Source organism: Laetiporus sulphureus, assembly GCF_001632365.1.
Source record: "Laetiporus sulphureus 93-53 unplaced genomic scaffold LAESUscaffold_15, whole genome shotgun sequence".
NCBI lineage: Eukaryota > Fungi > Basidiomycota > Agaricomycetes > Polyporales > Laetiporaceae > Laetiporus > Laetiporus sulphureus.
The window spans coordinates 262,557-277,896 of record NW_024468524.1 but is presented as its reverse complement, the minus strand read 5'-3'; the positions used below and the strand labels follow the sequence as shown (position 1 = coordinate 277,896).

At 49.3% G+C, this 15,340-nt stretch overlaps 6 protein-coding genes across 6 annotated transcripts; 2 read left to right on the top strand and 4 right to left on the bottom strand.

The window, feature by feature from the left end:
* Positions 1 to 2,736: 2,736 nt before the first annotated feature.
* On the bottom strand, positions 2,737 to 2,937 carry LAESUDRAFT_651286 (uncharacterized protein; the record flags this gene model as incomplete). Its single annotated transcript, XM_040904297.1, has 1 exon — positions 2,737 to 2,937. The coding sequence occupies one exon, from the start codon at positions 2,935 to 2,937 to the stop codon at positions 2,737 to 2,739; it is 201 nt and encodes a 66-aa protein (XP_040765179.1).
* Positions 2,938 to 4,151: 1,214 nt separating this feature from the next.
* Positions 4,152 to 5,091, bottom strand: LAESUDRAFT_736397 (uncharacterized protein; the record flags this gene model as incomplete). The annotated part of the gene is made up of 4 exons (XM_040910686.1): positions 4,152 to 4,289; positions 4,323 to 4,376; positions 4,428 to 5,015; positions 5,083 to 5,091. 4 exons carry the CDS (start codon positions 5,089 to 5,091, stop codon positions 4,152 to 4,154), a joined length of 789 nt encoding a protein of 262 aa, XP_040765178.1.
* Positions 5,092 to 6,094: 1,003 nt separating this feature from the next.
* On the top strand, positions 6,095 to 7,159 carry LAESUDRAFT_713550 (uncharacterized protein; the record flags this gene model as incomplete). Its single annotated transcript, XM_040906981.1, has 4 exons — positions 6,095 to 6,263; positions 6,322 to 6,331; positions 6,446 to 6,607; positions 6,739 to 7,159. The coding sequence occupies 4 exons, from the start codon at positions 6,095 to 6,097 to the stop codon at positions 7,157 to 7,159; spliced, it is 762 nt and encodes a 253-aa protein (XP_040765177.1).
* Positions 7,160 to 8,442: 1,283 nt separating this feature from the next.
* Positions 8,443 to 8,753, bottom strand: LAESUDRAFT_758456 (uncharacterized protein; the record flags this gene model as incomplete). The annotated part of the gene is made up of 2 exons (XM_040912447.1): positions 8,443 to 8,621; positions 8,681 to 8,753. The coding sequence occupies 2 exons, from the start codon at positions 8,751 to 8,753 to the stop codon at positions 8,443 to 8,445; spliced, it is 252 nt and encodes an 83-aa protein (XP_040765176.1).
* A 120-nt stretch (positions 8,754 to 8,873) lies between these two features.
* Positions 8,874 to 9,127, bottom strand: LAESUDRAFT_651410 (uncharacterized protein; the record flags this gene model as incomplete). Its single annotated transcript, XM_040904302.1, has 2 exons — positions 8,874 to 8,963; positions 9,032 to 9,127. The coding sequence occupies 2 exons, from the start codon at positions 9,125 to 9,127 to the stop codon at positions 8,874 to 8,876; spliced, it is 186 nt and encodes a 61-aa protein (XP_040765175.1).
* A 1,680-nt stretch (positions 9,128 to 10,807) lies between these two features.
* On the top strand, positions 10,808 to 14,386 carry LAESUDRAFT_713548 (uncharacterized protein; the record flags this gene model as incomplete). The annotated part of the gene is made up of 15 exons (XM_040906980.1): positions 10,808 to 10,979; positions 11,031 to 11,111; positions 11,171 to 11,340; positions 11,460 to 11,502; positions 11,545 to 11,678; positions 11,733 to 11,786; positions 11,840 to 11,922; positions 11,977 to 11,998; positions 12,043 to 12,108; positions 12,170 to 12,328; positions 12,355 to 12,406; positions 12,847 to 12,964; positions 13,100 to 13,543; positions 14,058 to 14,217; positions 14,285 to 14,386. The coding sequence occupies 15 exons, from the start codon at positions 10,808 to 10,810 to the stop codon at positions 14,384 to 14,386; spliced, it is 1,860 nt and encodes a 619-aa protein (XP_040765174.1).
* Positions 14,387 to 15,340: the final 954 nt, after the last annotated feature.

Genomic DNA, 15,340 nt, shown 5'->3' with positions numbered 1-15,340 from the left:
TAAACATCAATGCGATTGATATCTCTTATCTGAAGGATTATTGGTTAGCATGCTGTTCTCGATTCAAGTCTTCAAGCAATATCCGTCACACAACCCATCAATTCCTCATGGAGTGGCTTGTAACAGGTGGTCCATCTTTTGCTTCGCGCTGCTCGCAGATGATCCCTGATGCAAGCATTAAAACATTCTGGCTTTTTCAGCATGTCTACGCACCCTGAATAACACCGTATGATTGAGCTGACCTCAACCTCATCTCGGTGGTCCTCATCTACGACTTTGTCCACAACAGACAGCACCAATTGTCGGAGAGTCACGGCAGTGGTTGACGATACGACATGCTATGCATGATTCCTGAGCTTGAAGCATAGCAGGAGAGCCTACGTTAACTTATCAGTTGTGCCCCTGCTGCTGCATTTCACAGGTGCACATGTCACCCAGTAGTTCACTATGAAGAGCTGGAAAATTGGTGATGGGCGAGAGTAGGGTTTGCAATATGCGCAGCTGTATGTCAACTCCCTGGTTCATGCAGTTGTTCATAGTGGTGACGATGAGGGATACGGCACTCTGTGATACTGCCTTCAGCGTAATGAGGTGTTGAAGTGAAGCTAGAGAAATAGCAATGTGCCTCTAGATGTTGACGCATAGTAACCACTCTTCCATGACAATAAATGCAATCCAATCTTCCGGAACATCGATTATGTCCAAAACAGCTGCACAGTTGATCAGTATCATGCAGGCATACAATAGAATATAAACGCATGAATACAGTGATTCATGAGATGATCTCATACAGGAGGGGTAGATAGATATCGCACAATACCGTACTCGTGACTATGCATATGGCCAGCCTTGATTACCACTTTGAGATCATCAGAGCAGCGAGTTCCATGAAATATGTTATCCAGCTATAAATCCCACATAAAATTAACCCACTAAAAAGGACATGATACATGAATCACCTACCAAGCCCACATCTTTACATAGCTCGTCATCACCTCCTCCGTTACATGCTCGAAGATATCCAGGCCAATCCCGAAGAATGTCGCAGCCTTGAGCGACCAGACCTTCCCAGTAATGCTGGTAAAATTGTTTCACATCGTGACACGTATCAAGTCAGAATCCTCGACGGCCTATGATGTGGCAGTAATAACACCAGTTTGGGGCCAATCAAGTGTTCATGTCCTCTTCATCAACTGAAGAGGTGGCGGATGCAATGGATTTGCATCAGATTCTCTGGAGGAAATTTTAAGCATTGCATCTACAATCCAAAAGTGCACATAGAGAGCCTGAGACATAGGTCAAGAGACAGGCTGGATGAGCGTCCTACCCAAAGTACTGCGATAAATGGTGAACTCGTTGGGATGCCAGGATTTGAGACAAATGAGTTGGCTTAACCATATGTGAAAGCTCCTGTGCCAGAAGAGATTGAGTTATAGGGAAGCAGGACTTCCAACCACCGGCGTCGAAGGAAGGCAATCTGTATATTGGGCTGACAGTGAAATCAAGTGTTGCAAGTTCTCAGATTGCACCATAAGGTTGAGATAATGTTAGATCAGCTTATACAGTCCGAACTGGCCACAACAACAAAATGGAAATGACAGGAGAAAAAAGAACAGCGAAACAAAAGTACATGCACAGGATTCGAACCTGAGTCAGCAGACACACTAATAGGGAATTTCCTTACCTAACAGTCCAATCACTGAGCTACGAGCACATGCATATCATCATGTTGCATCAAATATATATCAAAATGATAATGGAAATGACAAGACAGCGAAACAAAAGTACATGCACAGGGTTCGAACCGTGAAGGTTTGCAGCCACAGACGCGAGACTCGAACTTTAATACATTGGGACTCCGTCGCAAGACACATTAGCTAGATGCTGAGTCGAAAGCGGCTTTTGAGGGGTTGTTCAAAGCTCAGTGCGGCGCTTTCAGCAGATTCCGAAATAGCCTAGGGCATCATGAAAGCCAGGATGCTGAAAGCCGTCTTGAAAGCCGCTTGAAAGCCAACTGTGAAAACCCCCATTATTGTGGCTGGCTTAATAAGGAGGACACCATAGCAGTATAATTAATAAGTAATAACAAAAATCCATCAAGAGTAAGAGAGGAGACATGGAAGAGGATGAGCGCAGGCAAGTCAGCATTATAGAGAAAGAGGTGCTATTAGTGACGCAGCTCGCGTTATCAGCCACAAGCATGATTGTGCCACACACGTGACCGTGAGTATCTCTGCCTATAAGTCCTCCATGCTCCCGACTGACCATCATCTGCCAAAATCATGCTTCAATGCGCTTTTTGCTAGGCTCAATGTGGAGGTTTCCATGGTTAGATCCATCCTTACTTTCATAAGAACCCACCAACATTCATCACAATATCTGTACATCATCACAAATTCAGCGTCCCAAACAGCAATACGTTCTGAGACAAGTTATACATAGAGTCACCGGCAACGGTCCTCCACTCGCTGAGGCACGTATCCGATGCTGTTCCTTGTAAAATGCTCATGTAGAGATGGAGCCGCATCGATCGTGCCCACACGAATATCCTCATCTCTCGGGGTTCCCAGGTTGTGTGATAGTGTTCGGCGGATATTCATAATCGTAGGATGATAGAATGCCCAGCCCAGAACCATCCAAAGAATTGGTGTATGTCGTGAAGCCAGAGCCCTCCAACGCAGAGATCAAGTCTCATAGAGATAAGTCGCAGAAGTCCATGCCAATGCATGTCAGCAACTAGACCTTCATAGAAGATGTGCATGTTGCACCATCTGGCACAAGAGTCATGGTGTAATGTCCTCTGCCTGCACCGGTAAGCCTCGTATTCAGTCTGAACTGCTCGGAAGCAGTTGTCGAATGGATGGTCTCCAAAGATGGATGAGAAACGTCCAGTAGAACTAGATGTCCGTGGTTCTCATTGATCAAAGTCTGTATCATGACATTAAGAACACCGCGGTCAGTGACAAAAAGAGTCGAATGCACGGAGAGAGCACTGGAAAGCAGCGATGCCCTGGGAAGCTCTGGATTGGCCAACGCTCGATGAGCATCATTGTTGATGCCGTGAATGGCATCCAATATCTTATTCATAGCCTCCTTGTCCCGTGATACAATATAGAGTGAGCATATGAGCAGAATGTCACCTATCAAAAATAATGCCAGCAACAAGCTTCTTCATGTCACGAGGCACTCTGGAACCAACCAACAAGAAATGCAACGATTGAAAGTGGGGAAACTGAATCATAATGAGCATCACGAATGAGACTCATGCAGAGTTTCTGCTCACCTTTGGATCTGCTCCATCCCGCTCTTCATCCCAAAGCCGGCACGTATATGGAAGCACACCACTAAACACAGTGACCAAGGTATCCATTCCACTCGGACTACCATGTAAAACCTTTCCCGATGAACGTCCACCGGTTAACCTCTTCCGTGACATCTGGAGGGATGGCCCACCGACCCTGGTGTGAAATGTTTAGGTGGCCAGGATCACCATTCGCATGCTGGCAGCTGCTCGAAGAAAGCCGTGGGATGAAGATGCACTCCTGGAGGAGTAAGAGCGCCGTAGCAACACACACCGAGGAGGATGCTGAGGATCCGAGGCCCGCACCCATGGGAAGAGTCGATCACGCCATAAAGTTGAATGACGGTCTGCAATAAATGAGCTTGATGAGTAGAGCTTTACTCCGAAGACACCAATATGCACCAGAGGCTGCCATGCATCATCATCATGTACAGGTAGAGGAAGGTCACCATGGACCCTGCACCTTCGGAGGGATCTCATCCGCTGGAGACAAAGCACATATACTGATGGCCCCCATCAGTTTCTGGTCAAGCTGATCTGGGTGCAATTTTCCGGGCGTTCAATGGCAGATCGTCAAGATCCTGCTCATAGTGGTAATTTCTGATGTCGGAGAGGTGCAATGACAGCTTGTTGTCATGCCGTGGTGACGCCAATCCGTAGCAACGCAGGTCTACTGAAGCTGCGATAGCCGTCTTCAATAACGGCTATCGTAATAATGAGCACAGATGCATTACTCTTTTAGTTGAACCACTTACCACACTCTGCACGATTGCATGCTCTCAGAAGAGAATGACCTTGCCAGGAGCACTGACATGGCATTCTCTGTCCTCCCTTTCATGGACAGGCTCATTCAGCTCATGTGCCGCTCCTTCCCCATGTCATTGCTGTGATTGTCCATGCGATGGGCACCAGGGCCGATAATGAAGAGTGTGTACAGCATATACTCCGCACATTCTTCAGCGGATACAGAAAAGAAGTAGAAGAGGAACTAGGCGAAATGCCCCAATATTGGCGTGTCGACAATTCCTGGCCAGATGTGAATGAATAACATAGTGGGATCACACTCTGTGAAGGCCTATTGGAAAGATTGGATCAGAGTGAGTAAGAGAATGCAGATCGGGCGCACCTCGATTATGAGATCATTGTACATTGAGAGCTGGGCTCGCATGTTCAGAATGCCTTGATTTTTCTTTGGCCTGAGGTCATCCAGGTCGATACCATTTCCCAACCCTGGCTCTCCGACCGACATAACCTTCTCATCCTCGCTGGCATCTTTCGCCTTCCTCAGCAGTGGCATCCAGTCATGGATCAACTTCCATCGAGCATAGTACATCAGCACGGCGAGGTCATCTATGCCCTCGCTCATCTCACTCCTCCCAAAGAAGTGCAGATTTGTCACGGAGAGGACAAGATAGTTCATCTTGGGCAGGTGTGCAAGAAGGCTCTGAGTTGTCGATTCAACGTTCTTCATGAGGTTTGCATTGCAGGGCATGAACTCGTGTTGTATACCTGTCGGGGGCGGCGGAAAGGATGCGATAATGGCCTGCGCTGCAGCGTAGTTCTGCCCGATGATAATGATTTGCACATTGCCACTGGTATAGTGGGTGAGGGCCTCCGCCATGGCATGTCCGATGCCAGATGTGCTCCCGATGAAGATCGCGACTGGAGGCGAAGGCGGGGTGTAAGCGGCATCAGAGGCATGCGCAGCTTTGAGCTATGGCATGTTGGGAGACATTGTAATTGCAGCTACTGCAGGGTCAATGTGATGTCTGTGCGGATACACGGGGCATTGTAGGGAGAGTTTGTATGTCAGTGTCGCCAAGGTCATCGAAAGCCATTGCGACACATTACAATGGTGCCGCCATCATGCATCCAATGCCACCGAGCTCTTGTTCTACTGTCATTTCTGCATATGCATTAGTAGCGATCTCCTACTGCATTGGGTCGAGTCAAGGGACCGTATTCACCAGGCTCATCGACTTGGTCCTTGAAGTTGAAACCGGCAGTTTAGACTTGCCAGTAGTCACACCTTAGGGTCTGCAAGTTCTCTGGTCACCACATACATTACCCTGTGTGGATGTGGTGTGTGATGTTCTATGGGCGGTGTGTGATAAAGAGAGATGGGTGGTTCTGAGATAGTCCTGAGATTGTGACGTGAGATGTGGATAGGTTGAACATGAACCTCGTTGCAGTCATGTGCAATTTACCGTTCATCGCCCACCTCATGTCGTTCTGACTGGTAACTGAAATACTTCAGCACTATGCAAATATCTTCTACATTGCAGGCAGGAGGAAAGTTGATGGGTGGTGAGCAGACTTCATTTGTCCATAACTGTTAGTGAAACATACATCCTGCCGTGATGATGCTGCTAGCATGCCTTGGCGGGCCTCATGTTAGCAAGTGTGAATCATATGTCACGATGCATGGAAGGTCAGATTGTAAATGGTACATCCAGCTGCTGCACAATATCAATGGTAGCGGAAGACGTATTGTATTTCTTTAGCCAGAAGTCGCTGTGGAGAGCATCGCAAGGGGCAGGAATGGCAGCTTTTCCCACATCAAGGCTAGTCAACCCGTATCTTCAGACCCAGGCATGCACAGCCCCACCACCTTATGTTAATTATCAAGCCCATGGCTTGCTCCTCGGCAGTGCTTCCAGCCCACCTAAAGTTCTCCAGTTATCTGAACCTTCAGAGCCACTCATCCTGCTCAGGCACGCCCATATGTGCAGCGACTGTCCCTCCTTCACCATTGTGCTTGGCCGTTGCTGCTAGTCGCTGAGTGGGATAGACATGAAGATCATTTGCTGCCTCCATTGTCAGCAGAGCAATCAGCCACCGAAGAAGAAGGCTCTCATCGTTGGGATCAAATATGACACCCCGGAGTCTCCAAAAAGCCCATATTATGTACAGCTTGTGGGGCCCCACAAGGATGCGCAAGACTTCCAGGACTTGCTTATTGGTGCACCATGCATCTGAAGTGGCTTATGAGGCTTTCATCAACATCGATATTTGTCTAGAAATTTATGGGTACGTGAAGAAGATGTGACCGTGATGACGGACGGCAAGGGCGATATATCTCTCACCCCTACTGAATGCTGAAACACTTCTTTTCCAACCCGCTGAACCTCACACAGTTATCAGCCTGGTGTATAAGGACTGGTGCTCTTCAGACTTTAGCAACCAAGCAGACTTTGACCGTAATCTGCCCACAAAGTTGGTTGCGGTCTCTGCATGCAATGAGCCTCGAAATGATGCTGTGAGTGCTACAGCAGCTTGCACATCATGCAGAGTTGAGGGGACAAGGTACGTTCTGAATATTCGTTCAGGCCTCAATGCTCAATAGAATGATTATATAGGCAGGAATGTGGTGGATGTTCCCGTTCTTTCTTCAGAAGTCGTCATCTCCCACGAGTGCATATTCGCTGACCCCTCAGTGATAACAAGCAAGCCCAACTCCACCTCTCCACCGTGCACCTGGAGAGCATCCTCTTTGTCTTCTCAGAGGCCTACCTGCTTTGGCCAAGCCCACAGTCACATGCACTCTCGCACATCCACGTCTGCATGAAGGCCGGCCACACACCGCTCGATGCGCTCGAGGCATGGACACATGCACACGAAACTGCATGTTTGCTCACGGGGTGCGCAGGGTGCTTGTTTGATGTTGCACTTGCAGCAGTGCAGATGGCGCTGCATGCTGTGGATGCAGACTTCCCAGCATTCGTTGAGAAGGCACAGGTAGCAGGTTGGCAGGTGGACAAGGTCGGCCTCATCATGGGTGCTCTGGGGTCAGTGGCCGTTGATGAGGGCATGGGGGGTGTGAATATGGATGTGGATGCTGGGCATGCAGTGGGGTGAGAGGAGCGGAAGAACCAGCAAGTGGTGGAGGGGAGGCCTGCTACCACTGCTATCATCGTGCTGTGGGGTATCTGGGTTACAAGGTGTACATCTGAGATGTTTTAGATCTAATGTGCTGATGAAAGGAGCAAATGAAACGCTCATGAGGAAGTCCGAAGTCACCAGCTGGTGAAGTTGTACGATGCAAAGCCCACCTTCTATGATATGGCATCGCTCAAATACGCAATCTGCGGACGAAAAAGCAAGATCATGCACTTTATCGATGCAAAAATTACAATTTATAGTGCACGGACAGACATCTAAATGTCACAAATGAACGATAACCTAACACAATGTTGGTGGAATGACAGCATCCTCCTTGATCTCAGTCTTCAGCCCAGTGTCACATATTTTTCACCTTCTTCTTGAGCCCAAAAAACTGCCCACATGAGTCTTGGCCTCGAGGCGCAGGCACTCCTCGTATTCTATCTCTGCCTCGAGATGTGTCCGCCGAGCGAGTACCACACCACCATGGCCATGCTGAGTGTCACCGTGAAAACACATCTGCATGAGGGGGAAGGATGCACCAATGATCAGCAACCATTTCATTACAGGTAGAAGTGACTGCTTACCCAAACATGGCACCAATACCTCTCAGGTGCCAGCTGTTGATATGGATGAATGGGTCAGTCATCAGCCCACTGAGGTCCTTTGTGGATGCGTGCCCTGCGGTGTTGCCCGAGTATGGCACACCCACTGTGTGCTAAGTGGGGCCTCGATGATCTCCACTGCAAATCTGACTTTCAAATGCCAGTCGATGTGACCTGGATAGGCTCAAGATCAGCATGCTTGCACAGTGGTAACAAATGCAGGATAAAAAGCACAGTGGAAGAACCAGGTGCCAGGGTTGTCGGCAATGAAGTGAAAAGTGTAGGCAGCGCTGGCAGGGATGAGCATGGTGTCGTGGCACATCGGGTTCACTGTGACTCATTGATGGGTGGTGGGTTCGTGTAGTCTGGCACAAAATTTACGAGCTGCATCGTGTGCCCGTGCAAGTGGCTGTATGCGTGCATATGATTTAGTCAGGCTTGTGGACACGCACGCGATGGGAGTGAGGTACATACAAGGGATGCATGTTAGAGTCACCATTCATGAGGACGATGTCGACAATGTTAAGATGGTCGATGACGAAGCAGTTTGGGCCTTCCACCTCCTGGATGGTCGCATTCTCGCCAGTATTAGCATGGACATGATTGAAGGCACATTTGGCAAGTTGTACGTCATGAAATTGACCATCGCGTGGTTCATGCCATCATTATCGTGTCGAACTCAAAGTAGAGCGGGATCGTCTTCATTGCGGGGATGATGCCAATCGGGTCGTAAGGGATGAGCAGTGTGTCATTCATCAACAGATACTCATCCACCATGTTCTCGACAGTCTTTGCAGATGAGAATGTGTTATAGATGATATACGAGGTCGCATCTGTGCATGCAAGTGTATGAGAGAAGGGCACCTATAAGCGAAGGTGGACTGTCGCTCACTCGAATTGAGAGTGTCGGGCACGGTGTCGAACATGCTCGTGTCAAAGTTAGCACGGATGGCATAGTTGGCCATCGTGTCATTAAGCGCGGTGATGAGGATGGAGTAGCTGCACCACGCCCAGAGTAATCTGGTCGATCTCGTACTCCTCAGCATCTGTCTGATAAAATTGCTGAAGCATAGGCCGTCATCATTTCACAGCAGCGCGACAACACCATGTGCAGGCACAGCATGCACAGTGAAGTTTTGGACAGCGGTCCCATTCTCTGAGTGCATCCATAGATCCTGCAACCAAATGGAAATCATCAGTGAGTGCTTAATGTCTGGCGAACATGACGTCAGGAACGACTTACGTGAACCGAATATTGTTGACCTGCCCTGATGCATGGTGACTGCATCAAGCTGAAGGTCATGTCTCTCAGCTCGTTCAGAGTATTCAACTGTCCCATGCGAACATCAAGGACAGCATCAGGATGGTTCTAGAAGCATGGAAGCATACTCTAATGCACCGGCATGAAGATCATCCCGTTCTCACTTTCCCTGCTCCAGTACTGCACTGGATACGTCAAGTTGTTTGTCCAGTCTGCAGGAGGTGGAAGGAGAGAGGACGGTAATGTCACTGAGGAAGAACATATGATCTGGAATGCAAGCGATGCATGGCATGATTGAGGAGATGGCATCTAGTCCCCAGATTAGAGAATGGGACCTCAGTCAAAAGAGGTGGCTGAACGCATAGCGTTGTCAGATCGCGTGTAGTACATTGTAGCGCATGATACTGGGTGTACCATTGTTGTCTAATTCATCACTTTTTGGGACAAATGACTAGCCTCATCAGGACGTCTTCCGTATGAATTGACTACAAAGACATGGACGGTGCGGTTGCAGGCCTCAATAGTAAAGCACTGCGGGTTCCATATCCCTGACAATCGTGGAAGTGTGCCCTCATCAGCAATTGTAGATATGCCACAGTGCCTTGACATGAGGGGATTGCTGTGAGGTGCTCCGGAAAGGTCGTTGAGGATCAATCCTGTCACCGTTTGCAGAGAACCTGAGACTCTGTATCAGCTGGTGCTTCGAAGCTATGAAGTCGGCGATCTTGTCAATTTTTGCAGAAGAAGACAGCAGCGGCTTGAAGTCGAACATGGCCATCTTGCCTGCAATCACGGAAGGGATGGCCAACTGGCACAGATGAAAGGATGAGTCATGGTGTCATGACTAGGAGACTGCACCGGAGGTGAACTAAAGGATCCAGGCTGCACAGACGCAGATGGCCACTGTGAATGACCAACCACACTAGCAGTAGGAGTGCTCCTGGAGAAGAACATACTCGTGAGCCCAGTGGGGGCACCTCCCACCTTAGCTGCCATGCTTAGGATGTCGCAGCAGTGACGTCCACCTTCACCGCGGTGACTGCCATGCTTCCCAGGCTCTTCATCCCATGCAGGATGCTTCCACCGATCTTGACCACTGCATGCCCGATGTCGCCCTGCTGTATGCTTGATGCACCTGTATGGGATGACTATGGAGATTCATGCCCAGAACTATGGGTCATGTCCATGCAGGTTCACATCAGCAGCACACAGGCATCCTCACCCCGGGCCTCTGCTCCACTGGATCTCTCGCTGTTGCTCTTTACCCCTTGGCCAGGATAGGACACATTGGCTATCACTCACTTGCGTACAATGAGCCCGACCCTCTCTCACCCTTGGATGACGAGTCCACTGCATGGCTGCCCCTGCCAGACCGCACGCACATGCCCTGCACATACAGCTTTGAGGGCGCTGACTTTGACCAGGTGCATATCCATTTGCACAGATATACCCGAATGACTATGGAGGAAGCAATAGAATTGTGCCTGCCCTGATGGATGCAGACCGCAGTGTGTGGCGTGACTGATGGTTCATGCGCACAGCTGCCGCGGTACTTCGGAGTCAGTGCTGGCAGCTCACGGAGGAGCTCCCAATGGCTACATCGGTGACAGGACTTCGAATGACATCCGCCACATAGATTCAGTGGAGGAAAGATACCCGGCTTTGAGGATTATAAATCCCTCGAGGTGGTCCCAATGCCGTAGATATTCTCCCTCACCTCATCCTTCCTATCTCGTCTTCACCCTTGGCTCCACAGCCATGACTGTCCTCACACATCCCGTACTCCCTCCCTGCCCTCAGATTTATGGCCACTCAAGCACGACCTTCAAGCTCCCCCCTCTAAAGGGCTCATTGACTGTCCCTGAGCTTTTTGACTGGCAGGCGCAGAACTCTCCGTTCCCCCGCGTCTTTACATTCACCGACAATAATGGTGAAACTAGAAACATCACCTGACACGAAGTGGTGTGCGGTGTTCATACAGGCACAAAGCTTGTCAGGAGCTGCCTTGGCTCACAGCCTGGGATACATGAAACTCCAGCCGTGGCAATTCTTGCTATGTTAGGTAAGATATTCCTTGCACTTTTATGTTCGGAACTAGCGGCTCAAGTGACCTGCCCTCAGATGGCATTCCATACTTCACGATGGTGATCAGCATCATGTGTGCAGGCTACGCTGCCTTTCTCATCTCCTCATGTAATTCACCAGCTGCCATCATCCACCTGATCAGCCAGGTGGGAGTTAAACACCTATTCATCAGGCTGGAACCGTCCATGGAGGAACTCGCCGATAAGGTGAGGAACCTTCTCAAGACAGAATACCCTTCGTCAATTGCACTGAACACCTCATCCCTGCCACTATTCGAAGAGCTTTACTTGCTGTTGTCCACGGCCATTGTTGACATTCCTATCAGTTCAAGGGTGCAAATGCTCCTGCATTGATTTTGCACTCATCCGGTATATAACTTGCTATTCCCTACAACTTGCTATTCCCTACAGCCTGTGGCAGGTATCACAGATGCACATTCTTCAAGCCTAAGTCACCTCCTACTGTGCTGTCACCAGATGTGATGATTCAAGCTATCAAGGCAACTAAATGTGACAGCATCGCTGCTGTTTCAGCAGTGGTCGAGGTAAGGATTTACCTGCACATTGGCTGTGACACAAATGAACTGTTTTCTTAACAGATGTGGTCTAGCGTCCCAGACTACGTAGACTATTTTAAGACATGTCAGGGCCTCGTGAGTACCCTATAAGTGTTTTGGCTCGTGCACGCTGATAATTGAATGACCAGATATGTGGTGGCGGACCTCCCAGCAAAGAGGTGGGCAACTTTTTGGCATCGGAGGGCATCACTATTTTCAACCTCTACAGATTGTGAGAGTCTGTCATCTTTTATCTGGCTCGTGTGCTAATAAAGTAACTTGTTAGAACTGAGGGCGGCCCGCTGATGGTCATCTTGCTCACCGAATTGGCATGGATTGGGAGTACTTCCAGTTCCTGGACTGCACCAAGGCACACATGATCCTGCAGGATGATGGCTCGTACGAGTTCATTCTCATGGTGCATCTTGTGCCGTGATGTTTGACTCTGACTGGTGAGGACTGAAAACCCTGGATTGCAGACCAAGGATGCCCTTCACCTGGTCGTTTTGAACGCTGATGCCAATGGCATACACTCTTATGTGACATCTGATCTTGTGATCAGCCACCCGATGAAGCCAGGATTCTGGAAGATCCACAGCTGTATGGATGACCAGATCATGCACAGCACAGGAGAGAAGGTCAGTTTCATCTTAGCCAAATCCAGCCAACTGAGCAGTCACTAATATTCTTCCTCCCGACAAATCTGGGCCTGCTTGGTATGTGTGCTGATCATTCTCATAGGCTGATGGCCACAGAACATACACAGAGGCAATGATGAACCAAGACCCCTATGTGCATACATCGATCATCTTCGGTCGTGGACGGTTCCAGGCCGGTATTCTTGTAGATCCCAAGCGGGAGTACCAGTTTGACCTGTCAGACGAGAAGAAGCTCACCGAGTTCAGGAACAAGGTTTAATACATCTGGGACTTCAACGTCATCATTCACATTTGCCCTGATGTGTCTTTGACATAGGCAGACTGTCGAGAAGATAATTGAGTTTGCACTGCAGCATTCGAGATTGTTCAAGGAGGTGAGCGGAATCAGCTTTCTCCTTCAGGATAATGTTAACTTCATGTCTGCTCGCAGACGATCATGGTGTCAAAGCCTTCCAAGCTGTTCTCATACACAGCCAAGGACACCATGCACCGCGGAGTCATCTTGAAGGAGTACGGCCAGGAGATCAACGACATCTATGATTTGGTCAAGAAGAGTGTGCAATTGAATGTCCCTCCTCCAGAGAAGTGGTATCTGGACTCAGCTGCATGGTTCATGTGAGCTATTGTGGGCAAGATCATGACCCATAAAGTAATCGGTAATGATGACTTGTTCCAGCATGGATGCGACAGGTATGATCCTTCCTATATCTCTCTATAGAACACTTCTTGACGTGATCTCTATGCTGTCAGCTTGCAGGCAATGTACATCTGCAATGCTGTCCTCCACGGCTTGCAGGAGACAGCAAAGATCGACACCCGCAAGATTGTCAGCAACTTCGTCTACGACTACCCAACGTCTCGACTCTCGCGTCGTTCATCTCCAGCCTCGCACTCGGCACGGTCGACGGAAAGAAAGTGGATTCTCCAGTCACATATTAACGCCATGCATGCAATGATGGCCAAGTATACATCTGACTTCCTGGCTCACAAGCGAAACGAGGTTGCGCTTGGCACGAGGTCGCATGAAGATGTTGTCTTCATGACCGGAACCATTGGCAGTCTGGGCTGCCATCTCCTGTCACAGATGGCTGCAATCTCGAGGTCGCCATCATCTATGCATTCAACAGGCCTGCAAGGAACCAAATTCCTCTTTTCAAGAGGTAGAAGGCTGCCTTGGCTGACCGCAGCCTTGATGTGAGCATCGTCAACACACCAAAGGTTGTACTTCTTCAGGGTGAGCTGGCACAGCTTCACTGGGGTTTGCTGGAAGAAACATACAATGAGGTGTGCATTTATCTTTGTGTTTATGCACAGCATATACTGACTCTGCCAAATTATAGCTTCACTGCACTGTGACCCACGTCATCCACAACGGTAGTATCTGACGGTCGCCAGCATCATAATTACATGCTCATTGACCGTATTCTTTCTTGTTTACTGTGGCGTGTCAATTTCGTGATCAATCTGTCATCATTCGAGTTGAGTATAGCCAGAGTACGCAGTTTTGTCAACTTCGCCTCTCTTCGCCTTTGCCTGAGCCTCCCCAGGTATTGTTCACAAGTTCTATAGGCGTCTTCCAAAGTACATACTAATATCTGGGACTGCATTACTGTTCTAAACGCAACATCCTCCCACATTAGATGCTCCCAATTTGCAATTGCTGAGGAGCCAAGCCTGCCTGACTGGGCGTTGGGCACTGGCTATGCAGAATTGAACAGATCCTTTATGCCGCTGGCAAGAAGATAGTGTTGGACCCGTTGGTTGTGCATGAGGGCCAGGGCCTGGATGGTGCATGGAACATGCACGAGTGGTACCCCTCATTGGTGCAAAGTGCGCCGAAGCTCAGATGCTTCCCCGACGACCACAAGGTGCGTTTCCTACGAAGCTCGGTATCCCAGCATTTTGTTGCTAAGAGCTGATGTTGTACGCAAATAGGGCATCAACTTTATTCCTCTGGATACCATCACTTCTGCGATCATTGACATGAGTGGCTGCGTTGCGCGCTCCGTGACATGCCATGTGATTGTGCGACATTAGGCAGATCATAAACGATCGAAGTCACTGATCCGGTCACAGTCTTTGCCTCTGCAAGTCCTCGACAGTGCCTCGTTAAAGGAGGATTCCTGGAGCTGTGCAGGTTCCCCAGCTTGTTTCAAGATATCTTATCATCTCACTATCATGACTAATAAGATTATGATATGAAGGCCAAGTTGTGGTCAAAGTTAATAATGTGAAACTGCGTTTCAGCACCACCAACCCACTACCATCTCTCACACACATCACGCCGTGATCCTAGCTGCCATCTTGTGGAACTGCCACATGCAGCATTTGCTGCACAACTTATGGAGCATCTTTCATTTCATGTTGCTGCAGCTCAAGCACTAGCTCTCAATAGCACACAACTGACCATGACGAGCAGCATTTCAGCGCCGACACAGCATGCCCATCCAGGGTGTGGGCTGCATTCCCTGCTCTGGGCACCAGCTGGGCTGCCTCCCCACCATGTACACATGCAGGCCAATCAGGCCTCCATCGTCTTTGCCAAGCACAATGAAACAGGCTCTCGATGGACTGATTTTGATTGTGATGCCTCATCTTTGCTGAACCCCCACCACCACAACCTAGGGCCCAACACCGTGGGGGCATGCACAATCACAATGCAACGCTTTTAGTACCTTGCTGAGGGCAGCCAATCTGGACCTGCCCAAGTTGCGCATCGCATAAATACCCGCACCCCGTCCTTCCAGAAGCCGCCACTCACGACACTCTATCCACGTCACCCTCTCCACTTAAACACAGATCTCAATACCCCCTGTTTAATGTCTAATTAACAATCATAACGTTCGCATATGCATTGTCCCTCACCACAGCCCTCCTTGCTGGCACCTCGCTCGCCCTTTCCACCCTGCAGTCCTGCTAGAACACCAGCACGTCTTGTGTTGACCTACCCGATGGCTCCACTGCCTTGCTGTCACACAGGTTCACGCTCGT